Source organism: Pelophylax lessonae (genome assembly GCF_965119305.1).
Source record: "Pelophylax lessonae genome assembly, chromosome: 8".
Taxonomy (NCBI): domain Eukaryota; kingdom Metazoa; phylum Chordata; class Amphibia; order Anura; family Ranidae; genus Pelophylax; species Pelophylax lessonae.
The window spans coordinates 289,720,778-289,748,057 of record NC_138775.1 but is presented as its reverse complement, the minus strand read 5'-3'; the positions used below and the strand labels follow the sequence as shown (position 1 = coordinate 289,748,057).

Here is a 27,280-nt window from a genome sequence, read left to right as displayed (position 1 = left end):
GTATACACCAAAGTATTAAAAATAATACATTTTTATTTATACACAAAAGGAAAATTGAGTTATACACTGAATGCATATTCCAAACAAGGAATTGACTGGATATACATCAAAATTTAAAATTGCATGCAAGAACAGACCATCCTCGGCGCAGAAGACTCCTAGGTACAGCTGGTGGAGAGAACCGGACAGGACCCTACGCTTTTCGGGTATAAAAACCCTTCTTCAGGGGTAAACCAGAGTTCAAAACACTTAAGTGTGCCAAGGGGAGTCTTCGTATGGAGAGAAATGGCCTGTTAATTAAAACGGTAAGTATACCGAAAGAGGAATACCAAGTCTCCCATAGACATAGTTCACTGGGTAAGAAAGTGATGAAAGAGAAGCTGGCCTGCGCCTAAGATGCTCATGGGCGCCACAGTGATCCACTAGGTCCGAAGGAATCCCTACATATATATATGGGTGCCTGTTATAAATGAGTATTTATCGTGGCTAGAGGTCAACAAAGTAGGGTAGGGGTGTCCATCCACTATATGGAGTGTTCCAAAAATGGAGGTATGTAGTCCTCTATGGGAGCTGGCGGCCTCCTTTATTCACAGTACAGCAGGGTAGGACAGACGCGTTTCACACGCGTTTTACGCTACGTGCTTGTTCACTACTAAGGTAAGGAAAAGGCACACAGCAGTCATGTAAATCGCGTCTACTGTCCTACCCTGCTGTACCCTGTAAAACTTATGTGAATAAAGGAACTTTTCTTCATTGGATTCCGTAGTGGTGTGCGACCATTTTCTTTACACATTCTTCCTTTGCTCTGTGCTCCAGTTCTGATGGTCACTTGCCCATTGTAGGCTCTTTTGGCTGTGGACACGGGTCAGCATGGGAACCTTGACCGGTCTGCGGCTACAGAACCCCCATACACAACACGTTGCAATGCCCATTTTTTCTGCATTCAACACCTCAACTTCAGGCACATGTTTATTTGCTGCCTAACCTATCCCACCTCACTTTTATGGGATGCCATTGTAACAAGATAATCAATGTTATTCACTTCACCTGTCAGTGATCATAAAGTTATGGCTGATCAGTGTAAATGTATATTAAAAAAGAATAGCGCACACATGCAAAAGAAATGACTATCAAATATGAAGACAATCCATAAATAAAAATGGGGATTTGGTCCCACCATATGGCCATATCGTGCTCAAGCCCACCACTGCGTCAAAGTACCCCATTATCAGTGGGTCCTACACTATCCATAAAAAAGGATGAATCCAGCCTCTCTAACCCTTGGAGATAACACTCCTTGCTGGGAGAGATGTGCTAATGCACTACAAGGGACTCCTCCTATATCTACTTGATAGTGGACACTGATAGAGTACAGGTGTGTGTGGGGTGCTCACTACACTCTACACTACTACTCTACACTACTACACTCACCTGTACTCTATCAGTGTCCACTATCAAGTAGATATAGGAGGAGTCCCTTGTAGTGCATTAGCACATCTCTCCCAGCAAGGAGTGTTGTCTCCAAGTGTTAGAGAGGCTGGATTCACCCCTTTTTTATGGATGGTGTAGGACCCACTGATAATGGGGTACTTTGACGTAGTGGTGGGCTTGAGCACGATATGGCCATATGGTGGGACCAAATCCCCATTTTTATTTATGGATTGTCTTCATATTTGATAGTCATTTCTTTAGCATGTGTTCGCTATTCTTTTTTAATATACATGTCTCTTGGTTCATAGCTGCACCGGCTTTAGATATACATGTTCAGGGTTTGCTCCCCCAATTTTTTGCTTGTTAGTGTAAATATCTGTTGTAAATAAAATCAAACGTTGGAATACAGGTACTCTTTAGATGTTGGCTACTGAGAAAATGGTGCTGTTTATAAATGTACAATATCGCTGATTGCAGTAATAAATTGATAACAAAGCTTCTGCTGGAAGGATAACGTGTTCATCTCTACTTTAGTTTCTTATGTCTGGCTGGTTGACTGGATACACCTGGAAGTGCGACCCTGTGGACCAATCAGATTCACCTATGGCCTTGCGGGTAAGTGAGTTCTCCTGTGGGGGGGTTTATAATGTTTATATAATGACTCATGACTGCAAAAAATCCATAGTGAGCAGGTCAGTGCCGTCCGCCGCCTCGTACCACCTGCCACCTCCTGAACTTTGCACATGGTGGTGATAAGTACGCAGCTTCACCCCTTATCTGTATCCTCATTACTTTCCCTATTAACCTGTGCCAGGACTCTCCCACCGCTGCCATGACGTCCCTCCGGTTTTATTGGCGCTCTAAAACATGGCACTACATCCCGTTCTTCACGTGAAGTGTGACGACTAGCCTTAGTGATCATAATTCTTCCCACCGCTCCACCAGACAAGCCGATATTTCAATGAGAATGACAAGCGGTGAGGATCTTTCCAATCACCATAGAATATACCCTGTTATAGTGATTGCTAGATCACCGCATACATGTGAGCAAACCGTGATTGCGTGTTAAAAATAAAAACATAATTTTGTTTCAAATAATAAAACCCACTAAAGGAAAAGACCATACCCACAATTTCCCCAAACTATACAAATCTCTTCCCCTTGAGAGAGATTTCATTATTAAGTAATTATATATTTTATTTACACCAGTATTTATCAACCGGGGCGCTGCACACAGTATTTCGCACCATGTAATGAATTTCGTGTTGCAAACAGGCCGGCCGCCTGCACCATGGAAATACATGATGCCACTTCAGGGTGGGCGGGATTAGGGCAGCCGTGCTACAGTGAAAAGGGTGGTGCTGAGGACTCTGATGTGTAAGGAGGGGGTAACGGGGCCTCTGATGTGTAAGGAGGGGGGAACGGGGCTTCTGATGTGTAAGGAGGGGGGAACGGGGCCTCTGATGTGTAAGGAGGGGAGGACCGGGGGCCTCTGATGTGAAAGGAGGGGAGGACTGGGTGCTCTGATGTGAAAGGTGGGAGGGTTGAGGACTGCACATACTGTTGGCACTGTATAAATCCTGTATAATAATGAGAGGGATGGTTTATGTAGAGTAATGACATTTTCATTATTTTTTATTTCTTTAGATGGTGCAAGTGGCCTGGCTCTTCCTATTCTCCAAATTCATTGAGCTCCTTGATACCGTAAGTACCGTTTCTTGCGCTGTCTACATTATAGAGAAAAGGGGACCTTTATAGTAGCAAATTCAATAAAGAAATAGAAGATGCCCATTTCTGTCCAGGCCAGCGGTGGTCAAATCTCCTAATATAGGGGCCCGAAGTGTGGCCCTTGGCATCATCCTTCATGCTCACACCACCATCTAATCTTGTTTGTAAAGAACAGTTGGATGGAACATAATAATATATAATGAAGTTCCAGCAGCATGAGCCTCTATTGTCCTTTTTTGTGGCTTTTACCAACAATGAGGTTTCTGATTATTTATGACCCAGTCCACTGTTTTTTAAAGCCATTATGGATGCTCTATTAGCAGTAACCCCTTTGCATGTCACCACGCGATTTCTCATCGGTTACCCTCAGGTGTTTATAACCTGAAGGTATTGTAGAATTTATGATTTCTCTTTTGTTCATTGACGGGCGCAGCTCCTCATCTTCTTAACCATTGGGTTTTACTGCCCCTACAGGAGTTGGACATTAGGCAGAAAAAGTCTGACTACACCTATGGGCAGTCCACAGTAGTATCCTCTTCCCCCACACAGTAGTGTCCTCTGCCCCTGGTGTAAAGCAGAGCAGGAGGCAGCACAGTACTGAACAGAGGGCGGGAGCGAGAGCTGACGGAGTTGACATATTTTCATTTTAACAAGCTGGTGATTGGTTGCTTGGACTGCCCTAGCAACCAATTAACTGCTGGTCAACCTGGAAAGGATAACTGAGGCCCCCTCCCATCTAGTACTCTGCTGCCTCCTGCTCTCCACTCTGCAGTGAAGATGGGAGCCGTGGAGGCTGAGTGGAAGGATCGGCAAAGAAGGGACGTGTTTGTGATCTACTCCTCGGCTGTCCACAGCTGATAGGTAGATCGCGATCAATGGTTTGCTGACCCACCGCTATAGACTCCATCACCATGTATGGAACCCTTACTAAGTCTCAACCCTTCCCTATTGATAACAAGCGTGGTCTACTGTTGTCACCAGTGTCATGCCATGCAGCTATCGCTGGAGTGCATGTAGATAGGAAGTGGCTGCGACAAAGCATGAAAAAAAGGTAAAAAAGGATTTTAATAAAGAAAAAAAAAAAAAAAAAGACTTTTGTATGATACACACTGCTTCTGAAAACAAAATGCCATTCAGTTGGGGTTTACATGCCTGTGTTCGGTTTGTCTAAGTCTTGTTTTTTTTTTTTTTTCTGTCCCTCCTTGGCAGGTCTTCTTTGTGCTGAGGAAAAAAAATGGCCAGATTACATTTCTGCACATCTTCCATCACTCTGTTCTGCCCTGGAGCTGGTGGTGGGGTGTTAAGTTTGGTCCAGGTAAGAACCTTAGAAGCTTTGTGGCTTGATGTTACCTCTGCTGTCCATGCCATGGCATGCTGACAATAATATGTCTATTATGTCTATTATCTCTGCCAGGTGGTATGGGATCCTTCCACGCCATGATCAACTCCCTGGTCCATGTCATCATGTACTTCTACTACGGACTCTCCGCTGCGGGGCCACGCTTCCAGAAGTATCTTTGGTGGAAGAAGCATATGACCGCCATCCAGCTGGTAAGAAAGATAAGTAAATGCAACCACAGTTTTGGTTCTTCCAGTAGTACACCCAGAGGTCCAAAGCAATGAGAAAGGGGGCAGTCTAACCAAACATAGTACTGTATACCAGCTGTGCAGATTTAAATAACCATACACCTTGGTCATGGTGGCTTCTTCTGATCACGCACCTATGTTTGTGGACCCCCTAAAATGATTGAGTTCAGGTGTCTCCAGTGAAGGGTATTGTTTGTACTATATCATACAAGGATATTTTAGACAGTTGTGCACTTTTAAACTGGTGGTGACAGTTTGGGTAGGACTCTTGTTCTAGCATGACTGTGCCCCGTGTACAAAGCCAGCTTTATAAAGACCTGGTGTGACCAGTTTGGTGTGGAAGAACGGCAGTGTCCTGCATAGAGCCCTAACCTCAACCCTATCGAACACCTTTGGGATGAATTGGAAAACAAATTGTAGCTCCATAAAGACATGGTTTGACCAGTTTGGTGTGGAGGACCTCAACCCTACTATAAAACCTCTGGGATGAATTGGAATGCTGATTGTGATCCAGGTTTTCTCATCCAATGTCGGCACCTGACCTCACAAAGGGCACAAATGCTCCATAATTTTGGGAAAGCCTTCCCAGAAGAGTGCAGGCTGGTATAGCTGCAAAGGGGGGGGGGGGGGGGTGTGGGTGGAGATAGTAGATCCAAATTGATGGTTTGGAATGGGTTGTCCAGCAAGTTCATATAGGTGTGATGGTCAGATGCTCAGAAACCCATATTGGATACCTCCCCTTCCCAAGGGATCAGCTTACAATGCAGGTCATACTACTAAAAGTCCAATTTCAACTCTAGATTACAGGTGCTAATGCGGAGTACACACACTAAAAAAAACGGACAGATCGCTGTACTAACACAATCAATGTTAGTGCAGCGATCTCCCCCCGCAGTGCTATTGTGTTCTGACAAGGGGACCAATCCCCTCTGCCAGAACACACTGATTAGCACTTGCAGCCATCGGCTGCGAGTGCCGATTGTATGCCGGTCTCCATGCCCATTGGACAGAAGCTGGACAGGCTGCTGCTCACACTGCCCGAATGTCCGCCGGTTTCTGTTGAACCAGCCAATATACAGCCCGTGTGTACAGCAGCAGCCAATATACAGCCGGTGTGTACAGCAGCAGCCAATATACAGCCGGTGTGTACAGCAGCAGCCAATATACAGCCGGTGTGTACAGCAGCAGCCAATATACAGCCCGTGTGTACAGCAGCAGCCAATATACAGCCGGTGTGTACAGCAGCAGCCAATATACAGCCCGTGTGTACAGCAGCAGCCAATATACAGCCCGTGTGTACAGCAGCAGCCAATATACAGCCCGTGTGTACAGCAGCAGCCAATATACAGCCCGTGTGTACAGCAGCCTTAACTCCGCATAAAGATTTTAGGTGATGACACAGCTTGGTTTTTATAGTTATATACTAAAAGTTTATTTTATATTTTTGAATGGAGTTTCCTTTACATATGAAGAAGGGCAAACTCTAGTTAGTGCCCTGTATCTACACCAGCCCCCCTATTCTGAGCCCTCAGCTAATTCATATTTTGAAGCAGCACTAACCAAGGTGTGTGATTCTGTTTATTTCTGTAGAGCAGGCAAGAGGAGTCAAACAAGTTAATATAACATGGGTTCAGGTCCACTTTACTAAGGGGACATTAGGAAACGTAGAATTCCTCCTGAAATATAGAAGTCACTTCCTGTGCCTTGGTACTCCTGTACTGTAGGCCCATAACTGTATATCTGCAGTGTGAGATCTAAGGTACTGCTGCCTGTGACTGCTAGTCTCAGGAGATTTGTAGTGGCACTCATGGTTCCTCTTGCTGGAGGCTTTGACAGTAAGCTACGCCTTGCCTCTACCAAGATGGCTGCCTTCACACAGAGACAATGCAGAACAAGTTATGGTAAGCTAGTAATTGGGAAAAGATCAGCCGCAGGAAGACCATAGGCAATACTGGTGTCTAAATAATAACAGAAAATTTGCGTTCAATGGTATATATGAATCCCTAGCTGCTAGCACACCCAATAGATATAGATTGGTAAACAGGTGAGAAATGTTCAGCACTTGTTAAAAAATCATAAATTGTAAATAAATGAGTCCAAATCTGTGCAATAAAGTTCACCATCCAACAGTAAAATGAACAGTGCAAAAGTGTAGCACTTAAAGTGATACTAAAACCTTATTATACTTACCTGCTCTGTGTAGTGGTTTTGTCTAGAGCAGCCCGGATCCTCCTTTCCCTGTCCCTCGCTGGCACTCCTGCCTCCTGCCGGATGCCCCCAGAGCAAGCAGCTTGCTCTGGGGGCATCCAAGCAAGCGTGCTCCCGACCTGCGGCTCTGTGTACTCATTCACACATGGAGCCGTGGTTCGGCCCCGCCCCCTCTGTCTCCTGCTTGTCTCCCTGGCTGTGCCAGTGGCTCCCACTGCTGCCAAGACAATCAGGAGTGAGTGTCCCCCGGAGAGGTAAGGCTCTCGTGGACATCGCTGGATCAACAGAGGGCTCAGGTAAGTAATGGGGGGGGGGGGGTCTGGAGGGCTCCTGCATACAGAAGGTTTTTTACCTTCATGCATAAAGGTAAAAAATGATGTACCTTTACAACCACTTTAACAAATAATCCCATGCAGATCTTGTCACTCAGAAGACACCACAGTGATCCTCCTTATGACCAATAGATACGCTTACCAGAATAATATGGCCCTCAAATTTAAGAGAAGTCAGTATACGCTTTTATATCCCTGGCACCATAAAATGTTCCACATACACAGGTCTTTACTGGGTATTCTCTATGACTCCAAATGGATCATGTTAATAAAAAAAAGCCAAGGATACTCCATAGTGTAAAACCATCTTTAAAAATGTATTAAATGATCGAATTATTCACAAAGGTACAGTAAGTAGAGCTTTAAAATAATACAAGTCGGTCCTGGAAGTTGAATCGGCCGCTTCCAGACTCTAGGGTGTGTGATGTCAAGAACGTTGGCTCCGCCCTACATGTTTCGTCACATCTGTCTTCCAGGGCGTCTCATCTTGACGTCTTCTGAGTGACAAGATCTTCATGGGATTATTGCTTGAGTGCTACACTTTCACACAGTTCATTTCACTGTTGGATGGTGGACTTTATTGCACACATTTAATACTGGTGACTAGTCTCTAAACCAATGCTTGCCTCTTTTTAGGCTTGGCATCCAGAGTTGAGTTCCTCTTTTTTAAGTACCATTGATTGATGCATCATGTTAACTCCAGATCCCATGTTCCATACGTAAGCCATTACTCTTCTTTGTCCCGTAGATTCAGTTCGTCCTGGTCTCCATCCACATTTCTCAGTATTACTTCATGTCCTCCTGCGACTACCAGTACCCCATCTTCATCCACCTCATCTGGATCTACGGCACGGTCTTCTTCATGCTCTTTTCCAATTTCTGGTACCAGGCCTACACCAAAGGAAAACGCCTCCCGAAATCCAGCCAAGCCGCATCCAACGGGGAAGTCCACCAAAACGGAAAGGCCAAGAACGGCAAAGCCAAGAAAAACTAGATCTGAGCTAGGTGGGCACGTGCGGTATCCCCAAAACTTACGCACGAAACAGGTGCTAAGTGGGGAAGATGATGACACGTGTGTTTTTTTTTTTTTTTTTTCCAACTTTTTTTTTTTTACTTTTTTCGTAAAACGAAAAGCCCAGCTGTTTGATGGCCAGTAAAAACTGCCAAACTGGTTTTCCGACTACAACCTGGGGCTTACACCAGCCAAAAAAATCTTAAGTGCCTATAAAAAGACTTTGACGCGAGTGTGTCCTGAATCCTATGTCCTTCCATGCAAGCTCCGGCACCCCACCCTCCACAAACGTTCCACTCCTTGAAAGATTGTGTGTGTGTGCGCAAGAGGATAGCTCACTCCAAAAAAAATCTCTGACCTCTATACTGTAATATCTGGGCCCTCAGCAAGCTACAAGAATCTTGATTCCTCAGCATCACATTCCAGTATGAATCCTATTCATCAGAAGAGCGCGAGCCTGGCGGGGGGGGGGGGGGGGGGGTCAGCTTCTCCCAACTCCAGTCGTCCTCCCCTGGTCCAGCTTGTTTTTGCACTGGCATTTTTTTTGCCATTTACAGGGCAAGTTCTAAGCCCTGCTCAAAACAGGTGCAGGAATTTTGATATACTTGAAAACTGGGGTGCTTGTATGTTATCAAATTCCTAGGTCATTTCTTTTTTTTTTTTTCGTCTGAAGGAGAAAGCAGTATTGTGCGTTTGTTGTGCGTGTTTGAGGCTAAATTTAAGTTAATTTGCCTGATTTTGAAGGAGGGGGTGTTTTTCTGCTCTTTCTCTCACCTGTGTCACAGTCGTCCCTTTTTATGATTAACTTGCCCCCACCCCAACGTCCCGTCCATATTGTAGTCACTCCTGTCTTTTTCTATGTGCCACTGATCTGAATCTATAACACTGTAATGTTCTCTTAATTATTTTGCTGCTTCTGGGGAACCGAGACCCCCCCTACCCAGCAGCAGAAAGCAGTCCATGAAAATCACTTTGTATATTTAAATAAAAAAGAAAAAGAAATTCCACCCCCCACCTTGCTATCGAACACGCGATGCCGGGCCCTCGGGATGAGAGAAGCCGCGTCGGATGGGGGATATTTTCGTAACTTATCTGCAAGTCTGCCAGATACTATTTATCATTTTTTTTTTTTTTTGTGTAATACTATTAATAAAAAAAAAAGACTTATCGCACATTGTTTAATTCCAAAGCAAACACTTGTTAATAATACTGTATGTCAGATTATTAACTAGGACCTTTCACCTCAGTGGCGAGGTCTGCTTATTCAGGTTGCTCCCCCTTCCCAAAATGCTGTGAAAAAGAACCTGTGGGGGGGAAATAGATAATTTACATGTCTTTCCCTAACAAGGCAGAGATGACATCATCCTCCTTCCGGACCCGATCTTGGAGAATGTTGAGCAACCCAAATCTCTCAAGAAGATGACTTTGCACTATCTTCTCCAAAGATTTGGGCTACTCTGCATTCTCTGGCATTTTGTCAACTACGTCACCCTCTGCACTACAGAAGTCGGGGTAATGCAGTATAATATCTAACGGTTTCACCACCAGATACCTTTTTTGAAGCATTTTAGATAAGGGGGCACCTTTCATCAGCAGACCATGCCACTGAGGGGAAAGGTCTGCTTTAACAGAGGGCCGAGGTGACGTCTGATCGGAAGGCACCACTTTGATGTAGGGCTCCTTGTGTCAATTAGAATTAGAGTACTCCATTGCCAGTTCAGGTGTGACCACCTCAAGTCTTACCAGATTGTGCTCTAATCAGTTAGGATTAGAATACCCCATCACTGGTTCTGCTGGGACCACCTCAAATCTACCAGACGATCCTCTAATTGGGATTAGAGTACCCCATCACTGGTTCTGGTGTGACCTCCTCAAGTCTACCAGACTGTACTCTAATCAGTTGGGATTCGAGTACCCCATCACTGGTTCTGGTATGACCACCTATAGTCCACACCAGTCTGTACTCTAATCCTTTAGGATTAGAGTACCCCATTGCTGGTTCTGGTGTGTCCTCCAAGTCTACCAGAAGTACTCTAATCAATTAGGATTAGAGTACCCCATCACTGGTTCTGGTGTGAACTCCTCAAGTCTACCGACTGTACTCTAATCAGTTAGCATTCAATTACCCCATCACTGGTTCTGGTATGACCACCTAAAGTCCACACCGGTCTGTACTCTAATCCGTTAGGATTAGAGTACCCCATTGCTGGATTATAGCACCCCATCACTGGTTCTGGTGTGTCTTCCTCAAGTCTACCAGAAGTACTCTAATCAATTTGGATTAGAATACCCCATCGCTGGTTCTGTTGTGTCCTCCTCAAGTCTACCAGAAGTACTCTAATCAATTAGGATTAGAGTACCCCATCACTGGTTCTGGTGTGAACTCCTCAAGTCTACCAGACTGTACTCTAATCAGTTAGCATTCAATTACCCCATCACTGGTTCTGGTATGACCACCTAAAGTCCACACCAGTCTGTACTCTACTCCGTTAGGATTAGAGTACCCCATCGCTGGTTCCGGTGTGTCTTCCCCAAGTCTACCAGAAGTACTCTAATCAATTTGGATTAGAGTACCCCATTACTGGTTCTGGTATGACCAGCTAAGGTCCACCAGTCTGTACTGTAATCAATTAGGATTAGAGTACCCCATCTCTGGTTCTGGTGTGACCACCAAGTCTCACAGGACATCTGCTATGGGTTTTAGGTCAGGAGGTAGAGTTGATGCAAAGACTTCTTTTTGTGTTTTGTTCTCAAATTTTAAATTGTTTTCCAGTGGAGGTACTATAATTTTAATTGGCATAAAAATAATTTACTGGGACTCTGTCGCAAATCAAAATGCTTTGGTTAAAAATTCCATGGTGGGAGCTGATGTCCAGACTTCATACCTGTTCAGCTGCTCTACAAATGACGTCGCTGTACTACGGTGCATCCCTGGTATTCAGGAACGGCGGCTTCCAACGTAGATGTCCATCTGTGTGATTCCCATTAAAAAGACTACCTTTATGGGCAAAGTGACAGAGACTCTTGAAGGGTAGTCCAGCCTTAACCAATATATCCATTGTGAGCTGATGCTGGGAGCGAAATGGTTTACTTGCTCCTTGTAGCTTTAAGGAGCTCCAGGCATCTCGGTGAAGTTCCTGGTTTTGCAGAGGGGTCTTGCTCTTCCTGCTGTGGCAACCTCCCTCTATAATGTAAACTAAACTTTACATCCAACTGTGCAAAGGAGATTCCTTTTATAGCAGCTACTGCAGGGAGTGGGGTTGAGAAGAATGGATGGGCGGAGCTGGGAACTCTGGTGTCGCCGGAGTCCCTGAGTGGGTGACGGAGCCTCCCAGCATTGGCCAGAATTGAAGACGGCAGTTTTGTATTTGGATGTGAAACCAACACTGACCCAGCAAGGCATCCATATTGTTCATGGAGAAAACCGGTTATCAACTCTCTGACAGCACTTAGGCCGTTCTTCTTTTCTAGCCCACAATGTGTTCGCCTTTTTTCGAGGGTTTTATCAGAACACAAGGACAAAAAAAAGTGGTATGCCTTGAAAACATGACCTTTAAATATTTATGTGAAATGTGCTTTATTTGCTGGCTGTGGTGCCGGTGACACGGTTTTACCGCACAGCTACTTGCACTGACCATAATGCCAGGCATCAGGGTGAGTGTACCCGGCCGTGTACCCGCTCCATGAGGGCGACTGAAATAAAGTTGTGTTTTTTCCTCAGATGTTTGAGTGCTGTCTTTTTATTTATAGTACCAGGGTGGATAGGTTGGATTTTAGGTGATCCCCTTTATTGGCTAACTTAAAGGGTAACTCCACTTTTGTGAGAAAAAAAAAAGTGGGGAAAAAAAATCTAGCGTATACAATTGCAACTCAAGTCCTATTGTAATTGAATGTTATTTAAAATGATCTTTCCTTTTTAATCTTTAGCCGCTGTAATTTTCTGTAAAATGCAACCTGGGGGCGTTCTGTGCACAGAAGGGGTAGAGACGCACAGGACTCCTGTGCAATTCGCACCGGAAAGTTAAAGCTGATGTTTAGGTATGGCAATTCTTACATCTGCTTGGACCAATGTAGCTATATACATATCCTACCTGTGAAAGCTTGAAATCACTGTAGTAGGCAACGCTACTCCACCTACACCACCACTACTCCAGTGATCACTGCTCGCTCCTGGGTCCCAGGCAACGCTACTCCACCACTACTCCAGTGATCACTGCTAGCTCCTGGGTCCCAGGCAACGCTACTCCACCACTACTCCAGTGATCACTGCTAGCTCCTGGGTCCCAGGCAACGCTACTCCACCACTACTCCAGTGATCACTGCTAGCTCCTGGGTCCCAGGCAACACTACTCCACCACTACTCCAGTGATCACTGCTAGCCTCCTGGGTCCCAGGCAACGCTACTCCACCACTACTCCAGTGATCACTGCTAGCTCCTGGGTCCCAGGCAACGCTACTCCACCACTACTCCAGTGATCACTGCTAGCTCCTGGGTCCCAGGCAACGCTACTCCACCACTACTCCAGTGATCACTGCTAGCTCCTGGGTCCCAGGCAACGCTACTCCACCACTACTCCAGTGATCACTGCTAGCTCCTGGGTCCCAGGCAACGCTACTCCACCACTACTCCAGTGATCACTGCTAGCTCCTGGGTCCCAGGCAACGCTACTCCACCACTACTCCAGTGATCACTGCTAGTTCCTGGGTCCCAGGCAACGCTACTCTACCACTACTCCAGTGATCACTGCTAGCTCCTGGGTCCCAGGCAACGCTACTCCACCACTACTCCAGTGATCACTGCTAGCTCCTGGGTCCCAGGCAACACTACTCCAGTGATCACTGCTAGCTCCTGGGTCCCAGGCAACGCTACTCCACCACTACTCCAGTGATCACTGCTAGCTCCTGGGTCCCAGGCAACGCTACTCCACCACTACTCCAGTGATCACTACTAGCTCCTGGGTCCCAGGCAACGCTACTCCACCACTACTCCAGTGATCACTGCTCGCTCCTGGGTCCCAGGCAACGCTACTCCACCACTACTCCAGTGATCACTGCTCGCTCCTGGGTCCCAGGCAACACTACTCCACCACTACTCCAGTGATCACTGCTAGCTCCTGGGTCCCAGGCAACGCTACTCTACCACTACTCCAGTGATCACTACTAACTCCTGGGTCCCAGGCAACGCTACTCCACCACTACTCCAGTGATCACTACTAGCTCCTGGGTCCCAGGCAACGCTACTCCACCACTACTCCAGTGATCACTGCTCGCTCCTGGGTCCCAGGCAACGCTACTCCACCACTACTCCACCACTACTCCAGTGATCACTGCTAGCTCCTGGGTCCCAGGCAACGCTACTCTACCACTACTCCAGTGATCACTACTAACTCCTGGGTCCCAGGCAACGCTACTCTACCACTACTCCAGTGATCACTGCTCGCTCCTGGGTCCCAGGCAACGCTACTCTACCACTACTCCAGTGATCACTACTAACTCCTGGGTCCCAGGCCATGCAGCTACCCTGCTGTATTGTGAACACTGGAGGTTGGACATTTGGCATGGGCACCATTCAGGGAACACTTTACATCTTCTCAATGAATGCAAAGCATCCCTCTGATTGGCTTGTGTGCCTAAAGGGGGTGGTGACATTGCAATATCCACCTCATCCAGTCATAGAATGCTTTGCATTCATTGAGACAATGCAAAGTGTTCTCCAAATTGCCCCCCCCCCCCCGGGCAGAGTAGAGAACCTCTTGTGCTCACAATGCAGCAGGGCAGCCACTCAGCACATGGCCTAGAAGCTAGTGGAGATCACTGGAGTAGTGGTGTAGCCTACTAATGCCAACTTCCAGGTTCCACTGGGATTCCACAGGTATGGCACATAAATTCTTACATTGGTCGATATGGAACTATGCAAAACTTGCCGTGCCTAAACTTTAAGTTTTAAGAGAAGTATGGTTTGTTTTTTTTTGTTTTTTTTTTGAGAATTATACTTACCTAAGCGGATGCTGAATCAAACACCGCCGATCGATAGGTTCTGACAGCTCCCTGAACAGAGAGCTGCTGACTCGGTCACCGCTCTCTGCTCTGCCCCTCCTTACTCACTGGAGCGTCAGGCTGGGGCGGAGAGCGGCTGGCTTCAGCCTGCTCTCTGCTGAACACGGGATCACAGGAGTGAAAATTTATTTACTTTTTTAAATTACTTTAAGGTGCCATGCCAAATCCATTAACAAGCTTATCTTAAAATAAAAAAGTAATCCTCAAAACTTCATATAAAAAGTTTTTAGAAACACTCAAAACCGCACATAAAATAATTTGCATGTACAATATTTGCACAGAGTAGGGTTTATTTACTAAAGCTAGAGAGGGCAAAATTAGTCACAATTCTGCAGAGAAACCAATCCGCTTCTATCCTCAGCTTGTTTAATTAAGCTTTAGCACTAAAACCTGGAAGCTGATTGGTTCCTCTGCAGAATTGTGACTAATGCCTCGTACACACGCAACGATTGTTGGCCGTGAATTTTCGGCCAACGTCCGACTGCGACTTTTCGGCCGAACAAAATCTGGTGTGCATGCTATAAAATTTTTGTTGGCTGTCAACACAACAGCCGATTTTTCCGTCAGTCAGTACAGATTTCGGCAGACAAAAATCTGATGAGCAAGACTGAGCATGCTCAGAGAAGAAAAAACACACGGAAAAATCAACCATCACATGACATCACTTCTGAAGTTTGTTGTTGGCCGAGAAAATTCGTGTGCAGTCTAGAGCACATTTCAACCAACACAACAACACTGGACAAAAGACGGCCGATCGGTCGGCCGATCATCGTTGCGTGTGTACGAGGCATAATTTTGCCCTCTCTAACTTTAGTAAACCCCAGTATGTGCTGAATAATCCTTGCTGCTCAACACCATTGAAAAGGTCATCATTTGAGGTCATTAACAGATTTTGCATTGGGATCTCAAAGAGTTTCCCAGATTATTAGTCTGCTTTAACAAGAGCCACCCTTTGACTCTGTCAGAGCAAATTCTCGTTGGAAGGGAAATTGCAAGGGATGAATCTAAAGCTAATAGGATGCAAGGAAGTGATACTTTAAAGGAGCCTTTTCTTAACCTTTTTACCCCATGGAAACGCTTCAAAAATTTTCACTTCTCAAGGAACCCCTGCTACGATCATTTATAAGGGTGAGTGGGAACAATGCCCCTTAAATTGGTCGACAGTGGTAAAAATACTCCTTAAATTGGTGGTCAGTGGGAAGAATGCTCCTTACATTGGTAGCTGTTGGGAAGAATGCACCTTACTTTGGTGATCAGTGGGAAGAATGCTCCTTACATTGGAGGTCAGTGGTAAGAATGCTCCTTACATTGGTGGTCAGTGGGGGGAATGCTCCTTACATTGGTGATCAGTGGTAAGAATGCTCCTTACATTGGTGATCAGTTGGAAGAATGCTCCTTACATTGGTGATCAGTTGGAAGAATGCTCCTTCCATTGGTGGTCAGTGGTAAGAATGCTCCTTACATTGGTGATCAGTGGGAATAATGTCCTTTTACATTGGTGATCAGTGGGAAGAATGCTCCTTACATTGGTGGTCAGTGGGAAGAATGCTCCTGAAATTGGTGGTCAGTGGGAAGAATGCTCCTTACATTGGTGGTCAGTGGGAAGAATGACCCTTTACTTTGGGGGCCAATGGGGAAGAATGCTCCTTATATTATGGGTCAGTGTGAAGAATGCTACTTGCATTGGTGGTCAGTGGCATGAAAAAAAAAAAAAACCTAATATTTATACTCGCCTAGGTGGATGTAGCATCAAACCGATGCTGTGGCTGTCCCCGGCAGGCGCTGTAGTGAGAACTGAGCAATCAAACACTGCTGATCGCTCCGTTCTCTCTTGCCTCTCTGAGCAGAGAGCTGGGACTGTCATTCTCCGACTCTCTGCTCTACTCCTCCAGGACTCGCTGGGGTGGGAGTGGCTGGCTCAGGCTCTCAGCAGATCAGTGGGGCCCGGTGCGTTGGAGCAGGGGCACCGCCCCCCTATCCATGCGTCCGGCCCCCTAATCTGCATGTGGAGCGCCGGACGCATGGAGCTCAATGGGTTTTTCTTTTTTTATCACCGGATTATAGCCAGAGGCTCTAATAGGCTTCAGTAAAGGGTGGACCCAGGGCGCAGAGCAGTGCACCCTGAACCCACCCATTGTGTGACAATAGCGAATGAAAATTTGCTATTGTCACACGGATCCTCCTCCTGGCCAATCAGGAAGCGGATCCTGTTTCCTGATTGGCCGAAAGGCAAACCCCATGCCATTGGCCGAGGAGGAGGCGGGAGGAGACGCCAGGGGACTGAGGAGAAGCCGCCGCCACTGCAGGTAAGTGCACTGGCCTGTGGGGGGGGGTCACTCTGCATTGAAAGGGGGCATGATGATCTCTCTGCATTGAAGGGGGCACACTGATCTCTCTCTGCATTGAAGGGGGCACACTGATCTCTCTCTGCATTGAAGGGGGCACACTGATCTCTCTCTCTGCATTAGAGGGGGCACACTGATCTCACTCTGCATTGAAAAGGGCACACTGATCTCTCTCTGCATTGAAGGGGGCACACTGATCTCTCTCTGCATTGAAGGGGGCACACTGATCTCTCTCTGCATTGAAGGGGGCACACTGATCTGTCTTTGCATTGAAGGGGGCACACTGATCTCTCTCTGCATTGAAGGGGGCACACTGATCTCTCTCTGCATTGAAGGGGGCACGCTGATCTTTCTCTGCATTGAATGGGGCACGCTGATCTCTCTCTCTGCATTAGAGGGGGCACACTGATCTCTCTCTGCATTAAAGGGGGCACACTGATCTCTCTCTGCATTAAAGGGGGCACACTGATCTCTCTCTGCATTGAAAGGGGGCACACTGATCTCTCTGCATTGAATGGGGGCAAGTTGGTCTGTCTGCATTCAATGGGGGCACGCTGGTCATTCTCCATTGAATGGGGGCACGCTGGTCATTCTGCATTGAATGGGGGCACGCTGGTCATTCTGCATTGAAGAGGGGCAAGCTGGCCTGTCTGCATTGAAATGGGGCACGCTGGTCACTCTGCATTGAAGGGGGCACACTATACCTTGATTACTGAAGGCCCCTTTCACACTTTTGTGACCTCAAAGTCACACAATTTTTTACAGCGTTTTTTGCCGCAAAGCAATGCCTATTACATTTTTCTGTTTACACCCCCCCCCCCCCCCAAAAAAAAATTTTGAGCACCAGCCGCCACTGCAGCAGATCACTGAAAGGCTGAGCCAGATGCTGGTTCAGGTCTCTGGGCGGATACCGACCATATGGTCAGGATCTTTCCCAAGCCTAAACGGGCTCTGTGACATCAGCGGAAAACGAGTCAGTGCAGAACGAACTGTAGTCCTGTGATCCATAAAAGAAGTACAGCCAAAATAGCTTTGTCCATAATTCCCCTTTAAATTAGTGCTCATTGGGAAGAGAGCCCCTTGCATTGGTGGTCAGTGGGAAGAATGCCCCTTGCATTGGTGGCCAGTGGGAAGGGTGCCCCTTACATTGGTGGTCAGTGGGAAGAATGCTCCTTACATTGGTGGTCAGTGGGAAGAATGCTCCTTGCATTGGTGGTCAGTGGGAAGGGTGCCCCTTACATTGGTGGCCAGTGGGAAGGGTGCCCCTTACATTGGTGGCCAGTGGGAAGAATGCCCCTTGCATTGGTGGCCAGTGGGAAGAATGCCCCTTGAATTGGTGGTCAGTGGGAAGAATGCCCCTTGCATTGGTGGTCAGTGGGAAAAATGCCAGCTTTAGAGACAGCGAAAAGAAGATCACTGGTGTCATGCCACTGACTTTGCCAAGTGCTGCTGGCCCCAAAATAATGCAGGCACCATCACATGGAAGGTCAACATGGTACAGCAAAAGCACGTCCTTAGGAACCTCTGGAGGGACCCAGGTTGAGAATGGCCGGTTTAGCTGTTAATACTGATGGTGGAGCATTTACAAGAACAAAGGGATGATAAATCAACGTCAGTAACTGATGTTAGTAAGAGCCAAAACATACAAGGCTAAACAGGATCAAAAAGTGAGTCCAGCACCCGGATCTCCCCTGAGGGACAGGCAATTCCCCACCCAGCACAAGTGCTGTTGTCCTTTGGCAGGTTGATTGACATTTCTACTTGTTAATTCGTTTGCCATTTCACCCTAAAAGTCCTACTAAATACAACCTTTTATCCCTTTATAGTACCATAGGAACACCTTTATTACTTCTTAGAGCTTTGAAAGTTAATACATTTTTAAGTTGAACTCCAGGCACCAAAAAACGCTTTAAAAATAGTTGTGCACCAAATTAATTGGAACAATCGGATATTACCTTGTAAAAGTAGCAGTGACATCATCATTAGGCTGTACATAGACTGTGCATAGAGCCAATGGGAGGGATCCAGCAGGGGCCACAGGAGGTGGGGGGTGAAGACAAGACCCTGCATATGATGAGATATATCAGCGACTGGTCTTTATTACAAAAGTTTCCTGATCTGAGGCAAGGTACAGGAGATATTCCACGCTGGATTATGGCGCAGATCTAGGAGAGATATATAAAGGATGCCAAGGCTGAGGGAGATCCTGTCTCCAGACCATCCATTTCCACAAGAATCTTCCTATAGGATTAGATGTGCATTCCACATCATTTACGCATTTGGTTGACCTCTCCTGTGTAGAGATCCAAAAGCCTTGAGATAGCTGCTGGGTGCTGCCATCTTGGATTTGATGTCTGCAGCCCCAGCATACTCAGTGCTGTTACTCTACTGACACTCTATAACAGGGGTGTTGAACTCAATTTCACTTAGGGCCACATTGTCATCATCACGGTTGCGCTCAAAGAGTTGGTTGTATCTGTAAGTCTATGTATGTAGAGTTCAGGAGTGTGCTATGTGCAGGGTTGAGGAGTGTGCTACATACAGAGTGCGAGGTTTAGGGGTGCAGGGTTCAGCTTTCCTTCACAGGCTGTCCACATCTCACTTCCACCTCTTCTCCTCAGTTATGACTTCTGCAACACGCTCCCCCCCCCCCCCCCCACCTCTGCACACATCTCCCTCTACAGCCCTCATCTCTGCCCCTATCAACAAAAGCTTCTCACCCACCCAGCCCGGCTCTAGAATCTCTTGGCGGTGTAGGCGGCGCCATCTCTTTCTCACTTGCAGGCAGATCAGTGGTCGGCATCTGTCCTCGCCGTGAGTGCATGCAGGGCAGGAAGGGTTCTGTGAGAGCTGTGAGCCGCCGAGAGGAAAGCAGTCCTTGTAAACACAGAAGGAATTTGTGTTTATAAGTGGCAGTGGGGAGCAGAGGGGCTGGAGGTGGTGGAATGAAGTTCCACTACGTTCCAGGTAAAAAAAAAAAAAGCCCTGGCTGCGAGGGCCAAAAAAATGGCCTTGAGGGCTGGATTTGGCCTGTGGGCCTTGCGTTTGACACATGTGCTCTATAATATTCTCCTTTGCTCCTCACCCAGTGGCTACATAAACGTTTATGCCGAAAGGTGGGGGGAGGAGCTGGGCCAGCAAAAACAGTAATTCAACACTCCCATAAGAGGGGAGGGCTATAATGTGTAAGAAGGGGGGGGGGGGCGGTGCTAGCAAATTGACTCTTCCTGAAATAGTTGAAAATTTTCAAACAAGTTCAAAAAAACATTGCGAGTGTAAATAAATTTGAAAACAATATCTAAAAAATAAAAACTCTACAAGTAAACATTTAAAATCCTTTGATTTTTCTGTGCCTTTACCTGCAATTTTTTTTGAATTGGTTGCCAGGTCTCTTAAAGTAATAATACACATGCCTCTTGTGTTCAGACATTGGGGGCCAACTCACTAAGATGTAAGTAACGGTAAATAAAATCTGGTAAAATATCGCACCTGGTAAATTATTTGTGAAAGTTCAATTCACTAAGAATTTACCTTTAAATAACGAAACTGGTATTTGTTTGATTTACCCCCCCCCCCCATGTTGAGGGCATGTGGCCTGGTATAGTTCAGGAGGAGGGGAGGCGTTTGCTCTTCCCCCTCCCGCCCCTTTCCGGACCTGCCAGGCTCCATGCCCGGATAAGGGTCTGGTATGGATTTTGTAGGGGAAACCAGGTTTTTTTTTTTTTATTATTTTTTTTTTTTTTTAATTTTGGCATGGGCCCCAAGGGCCTGGTATGGACTTAAGGGGGAGGGAGGGGGGGACACACACCTCATGCTGTTTTTTTTCATACTTTTTAATTGTTGTTTTTTTTATTTACAATCAGCTGTTAGCAGGGAAGCCCGCTGACATCTCATGAGTTAACTGTTGTTAAAGCGGTTGTATATTCATTAAGAAAAAAAACAACAAAACCTGCAGGACAAAGGCATAATGAGCTAGTAGGCATCGCCTACTAGCTCATTATGAAATATTTACCTTAGAACGAAGCCCCGTCTGGACAACGCTGAGGGAGCTGACATGTTCCCTTGGCGTCTTTTCCTGGTTCGGCAGCTCCGGTGCTGTGAGTGGCCGGAGCTCCGATGACGTCACCCCGCGTTTCACTATCCAATAAGATCCGGCAAGGAGCTCTGAAGGTCCGCCGGAACTTCAGAGCGCATGCGCTGCAGACGTCAGCGGCTGCATGCAGGTTAAATATCTCCTAAACCGTGCAGGTTTAGGAGATATTAATTGTACCTACAGGTAAGCCTAATTATAGGCCTTATTATAGGCTTACCTGTAGGTAAAAGTCATGTAACAGAGTATACTACCGCTTTAAGGACACGGCGGCCAGCTTCCCGGCCCGCTGCTTAGCAACCAGCTATTTGTCAAAAAACAGCCTGGGGGTCCCCTGACCCCCAGGCTGTTTTTTGACAAAAACCGCACGTGATACCGCCAGTCAAACCCTGGTGGTAATTATTGCATGCTTTTTTGACTCTCGGGTTCGTTTGTGAATTGGACTTAAGAGCTTTTTATGTAGCATTTACCGGCACATCTTTTTTTCGGTAAATACTGCATAATTGTTTATTGTTTCGAGAATTGGACTTAATTTAGCACATTCAATAATTTATGCAAATGAGTAACATGATACCCTTATTACATGGGCTAAAGCTTAGTGAACTGACGCCATTGTCAGTTTGGCCCAGATGTCCTTTTTAAAGCCTCTGAAGAAGCCGGGACGCCCGGTGAAACCGGTCAGGTGGCAATAGGTGCTCAACCGTTGGCCCCCCAGAATAGGAGAACTTATCAAAGCATACCAGTGGAGACCTCTATTTTGGAGACCTCTCTCTGACGGTCAGAGACGATCTTCCTAAATGATAAGTGCATGATAAAATGATTTAAAGCGGAGTTCCACCCAAAAGTGGAACTTCCGCTTTAGGGAGTCCTGACCCCCCGACATGCCACATTTGGCATGTCATTTTTTGGGGGGGGGAGCGGGTACCTAGTTTTGACAGGTCCCCGCTCCCACTTCCGCTCGGAGCGCCGCGGCGCCCTGAGCGGAAGTTCTCCTCTCCCCCTCCCTCCCTGCAATCTTCTGGGACACGTCAGAGGTCCCAGAAGATTGCCGGCCAATCACGGCGCGCAGCGCAACTCGCGCATGCGCAGTGGGTACCCGGCTGTGAAGCCGCAAACTGTAACAGCCGGGTGCCCACAGCAGTGATGCTGGCGCCGAGGGAGAGGATCGAGGCTTCCGGCGGCCGCATCGCTGGACCGTTGGACAGGTGAGTAAATGGCTGGAACTCCGCTTTAATGTGGATAAGTGCAAGATAATGCACCTGGGGTGTAAAAACCCCCAAGGGCAGAATATAGAATATTTGACACAGTCCTGACCTCAGTATCTGAGGAAAGGGATTTAGGAGTAATTATTTCAGAAGACTTAAAGGTGGGAAGACAATGTAATAGAGCAGCACGAAATGCCAGCAGAATGCTTGGATGTATAGGGGGAGGTATAAGCAGTAGAAAGAGAGAAGTGCTTATGCCGCTGTACAGAACACTGGTGAGACCTCACTTGGAGTATTGTGCGCAGTACTGGAGGCCATATCTCCAGAAGGATATAGATACTCTAGAGAGAGTTCAGAGAAGAGCTACTAAACTAGTACATGGATTGCAGGAAAAAACTTACCAGGAAAGGTTAAAGGACCTTAACATGTATAGCTTGGAAGAAAGAAGAGACAGAGGGGATATGATAGAAACTTTTAAATACATAAAGGGAATCAACTCGGTAAAGGAGGAGAGCATATTTAAAAGAAGAAAAACTACCACAAGAGGACACAGTTTTAAATTAGAGGGGCAAAGGTTTAAAAGTAATATGAGGAAGTATTACTTTACTGAGAGAGTAGTGGATGCATGGAATAACCTTCCTGCAGAAGTGGTAGCTGCAAATACAGTGAAGGAGTTTAAGCATGCATGGGATAGGCATAAGGCTATCCTTCATATAAGATAGGGCCAGGGACTATTCATAGGATTCAGATATATTGGGCAGACTAGATGGGCCAAATGGTTCTTATCTGCCGACACATTCTATGTTTCTAAGTATCCCTCTACAAATTTACAGAAATGCATTGCAATGTATGAATACTCACAATGAGGACAGGAGGATTGTACTTTATTCTCTGAAATATCGTGTTCCTTTGGAATGATAATTTGCATATGATGGAGATTTATAATACAATACAGACAAGGCATTGAACTTTCCATACACAAGATGTTCTATCATAGTGCCCTGTATATAATTGTTGGACTCTGTGTATAACACAGGAGAAAGTCTATTATTGGGGCTAATGAAGAGAGATAACACCGCTCAGGCTAGTAAAAGTCCACGATTCAAGGTGGGTGCCGAACCTCGGCTCACCACCAGGAGAAGCATGAAAGAAGAAAATGGTCACGCACCACCACGGAATCCAATGACGAAAAGTTCTTTATTCACATAAGTGGTACATGGTACAGCAAGGTAGGACAGCAGACGCGTTTCACACAAACAAGCATATAGCAGTCATGTGAAACGCGTCTACTGTCCTACCCTGCTGTACCTTGTAACACTTATGTGAATAAAGATCTTTTCTTCATTGAATTCCGTGGTGGTGTGCGACCATTTTCTTCTTTCATATTATTGGGGCTACCTGGTTACCCCACTGGGACTGGTTTTCTCTCTGTGGGAGAAATGAGAGGCTGTGAACAATACGGAGTTTGTTTGGAAACGCATATCGGTGTGATGGAGGTGGAGACACCACTCCAGTATCTACTAGGGAGAGATCAAAAGGACACGGTCATGTCTCAATATCTCCTCTAGACCATGGAGTCTCAGTCTGCTACACCAATTCTGGATTGAAAGGGAGAAGGAATATAAATCGCAGAGTCATTCTACTGCATATGCGTAGACATCAATTAACCTCTGAGCAGCACCTCTTGGGGATCATATGACCCTTAAGTCAGAGTTGGAAGGAACCTAAGTTTGCCCATATCTAATTTATTCAATGTTGTTTAGTCTGAGGGATGGAATGTTCTAAGTACAGATATCTGGTCATCCAATCAGCCACTGGGTGATCACTCACTACATATGTTGAGTCCAATAGTATACTACATGCCAATTTTATATTACGCAATTTAGGTTCTTGGGGGGGCCCAAATGGTGGGGATAATGGTTTTTAATTATATGTAGACTGAACAAAATGATAAACACAACACTTTTGTTTTGCCCCCCATTTTTCATGAGCTGAACTCAAAGATCTAAGACTTTTTCTATGCACACAAAAGGCCGATTTCTCTCAAATATTGTTCACAAATCTGTCGAAATCTGTGTTAGTGATCACTTCTCCTTTGCCGAGAAAATCCATCCACCTCACAGGTGTGGCATATCAAGATGCTGATTAGACAGCATGATTATTGCACAGGTGTGCCTTAGGCTGCCCACAATAAAAGGCCACTCTAAAATGTGCAGTTTTATCACACAGCACAATGCCACAAGTTTTGAGGGAGTGCAATTGGCATGCTGACTGCAGGAATGTCCACCAGAGCTGTTGCCCGTGAATTGAATGTTCATTTCTCTACCATAAGCCGTCTCCAAAAGCGTGTCAGAGAATTTGGCAGTACATCCAACCGGCCTCACAACCGCAGACCACGTGTAACCACACCAGCCCAGGACCTTCACATCCAGCATCTTCACCTCCAAGATGGTCTGAGACCAGCCACCCGGACAGCTGCTGCAACAATCGGTTTGCATAACCAAAGAATTTTTGCACAAACTGTCAGAAACCGTCTCAGGGAAGCTCCTCTGCATGCTCCTCGTCCTCATCGGGGTCTCCACCTGACTGCAGTTCCTCGTCGTAACCGACTTGAGTGGGCAAATTCTCACATTTGATGGCGTCTGCCACTTTGGAGAGGTTTTCTCTTCACAGATGAATCGCGCTTTTCTTAGATCTTTGAGTTCAGCTCATGAAAAATGGGGGCAAAAGCAAATGTTGCGTTTATAATTTTGTTCAGTATATGTTTCGTGATGTATGTATTTGTATTTTTTATATTTGTGCGTAATTAACCAGTTACCGACCGGCTACCACAGATTTACTGTGGCAGGCAGCCGCTCCTGGGCAAAGTGACGTAGGTATACGTCACTCGCTCTCAGGAGGCTAGGGGGCACGCTCCCGCTCATCAGCGGGGAGGCCGATGCGAGTGTCAGGCAGCTCCGATTGCCCCCTGACACCCGCAATCGTTCCCTCCACAGCTGACCGTTCTTATCCCTGGAATGATCACAGAGCCCCTGTGATCCTTCTATATAGGATCACAGGTCTCTATGGTCATCTCAGAAGCCACGCCCCCATACAGTTAGAATCACTCCCCTAGGCTCACATTTAAGCCCTTGATCACCTACAATGTTAACCCCTTCCCTGCCAGTGTCATTACAGTAACAGTGCATATTTTTAGCACTGATTACTGTAGTAATGTCACTGGTCCCCCCAAAAGTGTCAGAAATGTCAGTTAGGGGCCTGATCTGTCCGCCGCAATGTCGCAGTCCTGCTAAAAAAAAAAAAAAAAAAACAATAAAAATTACATACATCTGTTCCCTAGTTTGTAGACGCGATAACATTTGCGCAAACCAATCAAAATACGCTTATTGAGATTTTTTTTTTTTCTACCAAAAATATGTAGCAGAAAACAAATTGGCCTAAAATGTCAAAAAAATTTTGATTTTTTAATTTTTTGGGGAATGTCATATAGCAAAATGTGAAAAATCGTTTTTTCAGAATTGTTGCTTTTTTTGTTTATAGAGCAAAGAAATATTAAAAAAAAAAAAAATTGCAGAGGTGATCAAATACCACCAAAAGAAAGCTCTATTTGTGGGGGGAAAAAGGACGTAAATTCCGTTTGAGTACATTGCTGCATTACTGCGCAATTGTCCGTTAAAGTAACGCAGTGCCGAATCGCAAAATAGGCCCTGGTCAGGAAGTGGGAAAATTCTTCCGGTCTTAAAGTGGTTAAAATTGATGACCTTTGCATAAAGGTGGAAATAGTCGCACAGTTCTCTATTTGCCAGTTTCATGCTCATTTATATTGATATATTACGATTCAAGAGGGTTGAGCTTAAATCCATTGGTTGGGGTTTTGATGTTTAAATGCAATTGTGGAGTCGTTCCCTTCTTCCAGTTTGTGACTTGAAGACCTTGTAGGACTTTCAATGGTATCCGTGTGTTGTTATTAAAGCAAGATCCAAACCAGATTGACTTTGCTCTTTCTATCACTGAGGAGGTTCCCCTCTTTTATTGTCCTGGTGACACCCTGTAAATACCCAGGTGAAGGTTTTGGGACAGGAAGTGGGTGGATATTTCTGTAGAGGGGACACAGCAGGAACCTGAGAAGAGTTCTAGCTCCTACCGTATCCAAATCCTCAGCCCAGCCAGCAGAAGGGTCTCCTTAACCACTTGCCTACTGGACACTTTCACCCCCTTCCAGCCCAGGCCAATTTCCAGCACTGTCGCACTTTGAATGACAATTGAGCATTCATGCAGCACTGTACCCATATGACATTGTTTCTAGACAAATGGGGGGGGGGTTAACTAGGGACACATTTTACCCTTATTCACCCCTGGTATTAACCCCTTCCCTGCCAGTCTCAGTACAGTAACAGTGCATATTTTTAGCACTGATTACTGTACTGTCACTTGTCCTCCCTAAAAGTAGGTGTCCGATCTGTCCACCGCACTGTTGCAGTCCAGAAAGGGGGGGGGGGGGGGAAGAGAGGTGATCAAACCAAAAGCTCCATTTGTGGGGAGGGGGGGGAACCCACACCTTTTATTTGGTTACAGTGTTGCATGAACGCTCAATTGTCAGTTAAAGTAATGCAATGCCATGTTGCAAAAATGACCTGGTCATAAGGGGGGGGGGGGGGTAACTCTTCTAGAGATAAGGTGGTTAAAAAAAAGTTTCCTGCACTACTTTGATATTACCAGTCTATGGCACTGGAGTCAACTAAAAATTGCATTTTAACATACAACAGTCACCAGCCAAAGTTGCAAAGTCGCAATGAAAATTGCACAACCTGAGTCGCACAAGTGAGAACAGAGCTTTAGGCCCCTTTCACACTTGTGCAACTCGACCTGGGACTGCAAAGCCACATGAAGTTGTACCCCATAAATTCCAATGAGTATCCTTCTGTGCAACTTCAAAGTAGTCCCTGCACTACTTTGGGACTGATGCCACAAGGTCCATAGACCTCAAGAATAAAACAGGCACTGCTTCAAGTCACACAAGTGTGAAAGGGGCCTAAATGTCAACTTTACTAGCATGAAGGGTCTACATTTAATGTTACGAGTGCCTCTATTGTCCAACACAGATACACTCTATATATAAATACATTTGTGACCATCGCAGGAAATAAATCCCCACCAACAGAACATTACTGGTACCAGAAGCTACAATTGCCCCAGTCTGTACAGTAATTGTAGATGGGCAGCAGTGGCAACGTTCGATGCAAACACTGGGTGCCTGGTCCTCTCTGGCTCCAAGTAGCTGGAGA

The 27,280-nt window shown here is 46.0% G+C and overlaps 1 protein-coding gene across 1 annotated transcript in view; it reads left to right on the top strand.

The window, feature by feature from the left end:
- ELOVL1 (ELOVL fatty acid elongase 1) overlaps positions 1-9,823 on the top strand; it is a 79,159-nt gene extending 69,336 nt beyond the window's left edge. The window contains exons 4-8 of the mRNA XM_082264826.1: positions 1,966-2,046; positions 3,079-3,135; positions 4,369-4,474; positions 4,574-4,710; positions 8,035-9,823. Of these exons, the coding sequence (XP_082120952.1) occupies positions 1,966-2,046; positions 3,079-3,135; positions 4,369-4,474; positions 4,574-4,710; positions 8,035-8,280 (627 nt within the window). The 3' untranslated portion in view covers positions 8,281-9,823. The remainder of the gene's footprint in view (positions 1-1,965; positions 2,047-3,078; positions 3,136-4,368; positions 4,475-4,573; positions 4,711-8,034) is intronic.
- Positions 9,824-27,280: the final 17,457 nt, after the last annotated feature.